Genomic DNA, 3,724 nt, shown 5'->3' on the forward strand with positions numbered 1-3,724 from the left:
AGTGGGTCACTTGTTGTGTGCAAGGAAGTGTCAATTGCAAAGGTTTTGTAATCCTTCTTGTATTTTTTATTCTTCTTATAGTGGATTGATTTCTTGGGTTTGACTACCCCGGAGAGGTTTTACATTTAGAGAGTTCTCTAAATGGTTTCCTCTTCGTAACCAAATATCTGTGTGATTACTTATTTCATATCTATATTTGGTTGATTTTTAACTGTTAGGTTAGATCTATTTCTGCATAACCTTTGTGAAACACCTAGACATTTGGATAGGTGTCGTTTGAAGTCGTTTTATAATTTCCAGAAGATTTCTCGTAGTGCAAATGTTTGTGCACATAATGTAGCTAGATGGGCCGCTTCCCACCTTGTGTTTGGAAGCATTCTCACTTCTTTTTTTTTTTTTCTTTGTTCTGTTCGTGTTAGGAGTGGCAAGGACATTCCCTTATATAGCCATTTCCCTGTTTCCTTTGTTTGATTTAATAAAAAAAAAAAAAGTGTGATGTGTATCATCACTCTTTATTAATAGTCAACTTTTAGATAGAAAATTAAAAAAAAAATAAATAAAAAAAAAAAAAATTTAGATATGAAAAAAAAAAAAAAAAAAAAAAACCAGCTATTTTCCAAATGTCAAGTTCAAAATGTACGTATTAAGGACTTTTCGGGATAAGTGTAAAAAGAAAAACTTGCTGGGCAAATATTCCAATATTTTTCTTGATGTACATACCAAAAACAATTACATTTGACATCAAAATAAATGCATTTTTCTCTTACAAGTTACCACTTTAATGATAATTTTTTCTCAAATTATTAATTGAGACAACTTAATCCTTCAAATACTAAATAATAACAATGTAATCTAATATTAGTAAAATGACGAAATTATTTTTACTAAAATAAAAAATAAAATACTAAAACTTATAAAAAATAAAAAACAATAAAAAAATCTAAAAAATAAAACCAAACCAGAGGTGGTCCGGCACCCCTGGCCCTGGAAGGTTGCCTGACCATTTGCTGAGTGGGCCATGCAGAAGGGGACAACCCAGAGGGCGACTGTTTCTGGCTCCGACGTACTCTCTGTTCCTCCCTCTGTTTTAGACCATTTCCTGGGTCGTCTGGCGCTGTTGGTATCGTCCAGTCCCCCTGTTGCCTCATCATCTGCTGCTGTCTTAGCTGCTGAAACTGCTAAAATAAAAACACAAAAAAGTCCAATAAATAATCAACAAAGATTAAAAAGCTTCGAGGGTCTGATTAAAGCACAGTGCACGAGAGGTTACTTGAGTGGCTTGCATTTGCAACTGCTGGTGAGAGAGTGACTGGTGTGAGACAAATCCAACATCAGAGTTGGGGTTGTTTTTCACAGGAAGAGCGACTGGAGAGGGCTTTCTCAGAGGACCCAAGAGACCTCTGCCATGGTTGAGCCCGTACACATCTTCGTTCATCCTCATTCGAGCTACTTCCCCCGCAGCAGCGTAAAGCAGATCCCAGGTCGCCGGTGGGGAAGAGGCTTGGGAAGGCCCTGTTTGGGCTTCCATGGCTCGAGCCCTGTCTGCATCCGCATCCGTTCCCCAACGCGCACAGAGTCGACTGCAGCGAACCATACACAACCCAAGCCTGCAAAACCAGCAACAAAAAAACCCAAATCAGAAATCACCACAATAGGAGCCGATTAGCGTAAGAAGTAGGGAAAAACTCTTATTATCTCGTGCCTTGGCTTTCTCAGAGGCAAAAACATGGTCGATGTTCCTGGAATCGTCAACGAGAGTTGAGCGAGCTATTTGGCCGAGCCACCCCCAAACATTTTTAATATTTTATTTTTTAAAAATTTTAAATATATTTATTTTTAATTTTTAATTTTTAATTTTTAATTTTAAAGGATATGTTTGTCTTATCCAAAATGTTATAGGATAATTGTAACATTTTACTAATATTAGGAAGTACATTGTCATTATTTTGGTATTTTTTAAAATAATTGTCACAATTAATAATTTGAAAAAAATTGATGGTGGTAGTTTTGAAGGATTAAGAAGAATTTATCCTAATATTTAATAATGAAATTAAACTGCTTTTTTTTTTCGTGCATTTAAATAAAGAAAAAAAAATATTTTTTTTTAATCGAATAGATCTTCCCCTGTCTCTCTCAACGAGTCAAGCAGTTTCTCAGATTTTTCTTTTTTCTATCAACCCAAAACTTCTTCATGAAGATTCCATCTTCCTCATCTTCACCTACGTCCTCCAACCTCAAGTGCCTCACCTATTTAAATGATTTAGCATTTTTAATTCCTTCGATTTTGTTTTATATCACAAATGATACCTCAATAATAGTTAAAAATGAAAATGTTATTTTTGTCTAAATTTCATTCTATAATTGACAATAATTTACGTCAACACTCCTACAAAATTGACTTGTGTCCATATATATAATTAGAAATAAAAAAAAATATATATTTTTTAAAATAAAAAAAAAAAAATGGAAAACGGGTGGCCTCATTTGGGGGTGGTTCGGCCCACCCCCAACTTGCAAAATGGAGGTGGTTTCGCCAAGGCTGTTGGGGGTGGCTCGAGTGGCCGACCTAGCACCGTTTCGCTTGAGATGGTTTTGGCTATCCTAGACCGGTCAATTTTGCGATGGTTGAACTATCCCCAAGTGCCAACTTTAATTTTTTTTTTTTTTTAATTGACCTTTTGATGTGAGTGGTTCAGCCACCTCAGATCGGCCCGTTTGGGATGGTCGAAACCACCCCACGCCAAACCGGGTGGCCGAACCACCCCCAAGAAATGCATTTTGCCTTTCCAATTTTTCTTTTTCTGTTTAAATTTAATTTTTTAATATTTTTAATCATTTTAATATTTTTTTTAATTTCTAATTAGTTATATGGACACGTGTTGATTTTTTAGGAGTGTTGACATTGATTTTCATTAATTTTTGGATGAAATTTAGACGAATGTATTATTTTTATTTTTAACTATTATTGAGGTACCATCTGTGTATTATTTTTTTAAGGATTAAATGCAATTTTAATCCTTGTTGTTAAGGACCTAAGGATTAAATTGCATTTAAATGCAATTTTAATTCTTTTTGCAATTTTTGAAGTGTTGCATGTTTGTAAAATTTGAGTGTTTGTTCAGCATGAATATCGAGGTAGAGGACCGAAAATGAGAAATTGTTACAGTTTGTAGAGTTGGTGGAAACATTAATTACATGGTGAGGTGTTAGATCGATAAGATAGGGGGCGCTAGGAGAGGCTTCATTTGGAAAAAGGAAAAGAAAAGAAGAAATTCATGATCACTTTATATGTAATCGTCAGCTCCTACCAAAGCATTGCTTGAATAATATCGGAAGAAAAAATTTCTTCTATATTTATTAAATTATTATTATAAACAAGTTTGTTACGAGAAGAAAACGACTTTAAAAAAGTAGTATGTACACTGCTAGCAATAATAGTGAATACTGTTTTGTTTTTATCTCTATATGTAGGGGTGAGCAAAATCCCGTCCGACCCACAAAATCGCTCCGCTCCGCCCCGCCCCGATCCGTTCTACAAAAACCGGATTTTAAGTTATTTTTCGTGGGTACAGGTGGTTTTTTTCTCAAACTCGGGCGGGCGGGGTGGGTTATGGGTTATAACAATTTTTCTCCGAATATCCGACCCGACCCGAACCGAACCGACCCGCATTAATCAAATAAAATGAAAAACCCTACTTTTCCCCAGCTGCCTCCCCCTCACTTC

At 35.5% G+C, this 3,724-nt stretch overlaps 1 protein-coding gene across 2 annotated transcripts; it reads right to left on the reverse strand.

Annotated features, from left to right (window-relative positions):
* Positions 1-836: 836 nt before the first annotated feature.
* Positions 837-1,788, reverse strand: LOC132172502 (uncharacterized). 2 transcript variants are annotated; one of them, XM_059584013.1, is made up of 3 exons: positions 1,703-1,788; positions 1,271-1,607; positions 837-1,178 (listed from the first exon to the last, which is right to left on the reverse strand). In XM_059584013.1, the coding sequence occupies exons 1-3, from the start codon at positions 1,726-1,728 to the stop codon at positions 912-914; spliced, it is 630 nt and encodes a 209-aa protein (XP_059439996.1). In that variant the 5' UTR covers positions 1,729-1,788; the 3' UTR covers positions 837-911. The 2 variants fall into 2 exon arrangements, with proteins under 2 accessions (XP_059439996.1, XP_059439997.1); XM_059584014.1 differs by having other exon boundaries at positions 838-1,175.
* Positions 1,789-3,724: the final 1,936 nt, after the last annotated feature.

This window comes from Corylus avellana, chromosome ca2 (genome assembly GCF_901000735.1).
Source record: "Corylus avellana chromosome ca2, CavTom2PMs-1.0".
NCBI lineage: Eukaryota > Viridiplantae > Streptophyta > Magnoliopsida > Fagales > Betulaceae > Corylus > Corylus avellana.

Bases quoted from the DNA above. Each gene is read 5' to 3' on its own strand.
- LOC132172502 (XM_059584013.1), bottom strand. From the start codon at position 1,728: ATGTTTTTGCCTCTGAGAAAGCCAAG. The intron at 1,608-1,702 runs GCACGAGATAAT...CTGGTTTTGCAG, and splicing joins TTGCCTCTGAGAAAGCCAAG to GCTTGGGTTGTGTATGGTTC. The intron at 1,179-1,270 runs GTAACCTCTCGT...TTTTTATTTTAG, and splicing joins TGCAAATGCAAGCCACTCAA to CAGTTTCAGCAGCTAAGACA.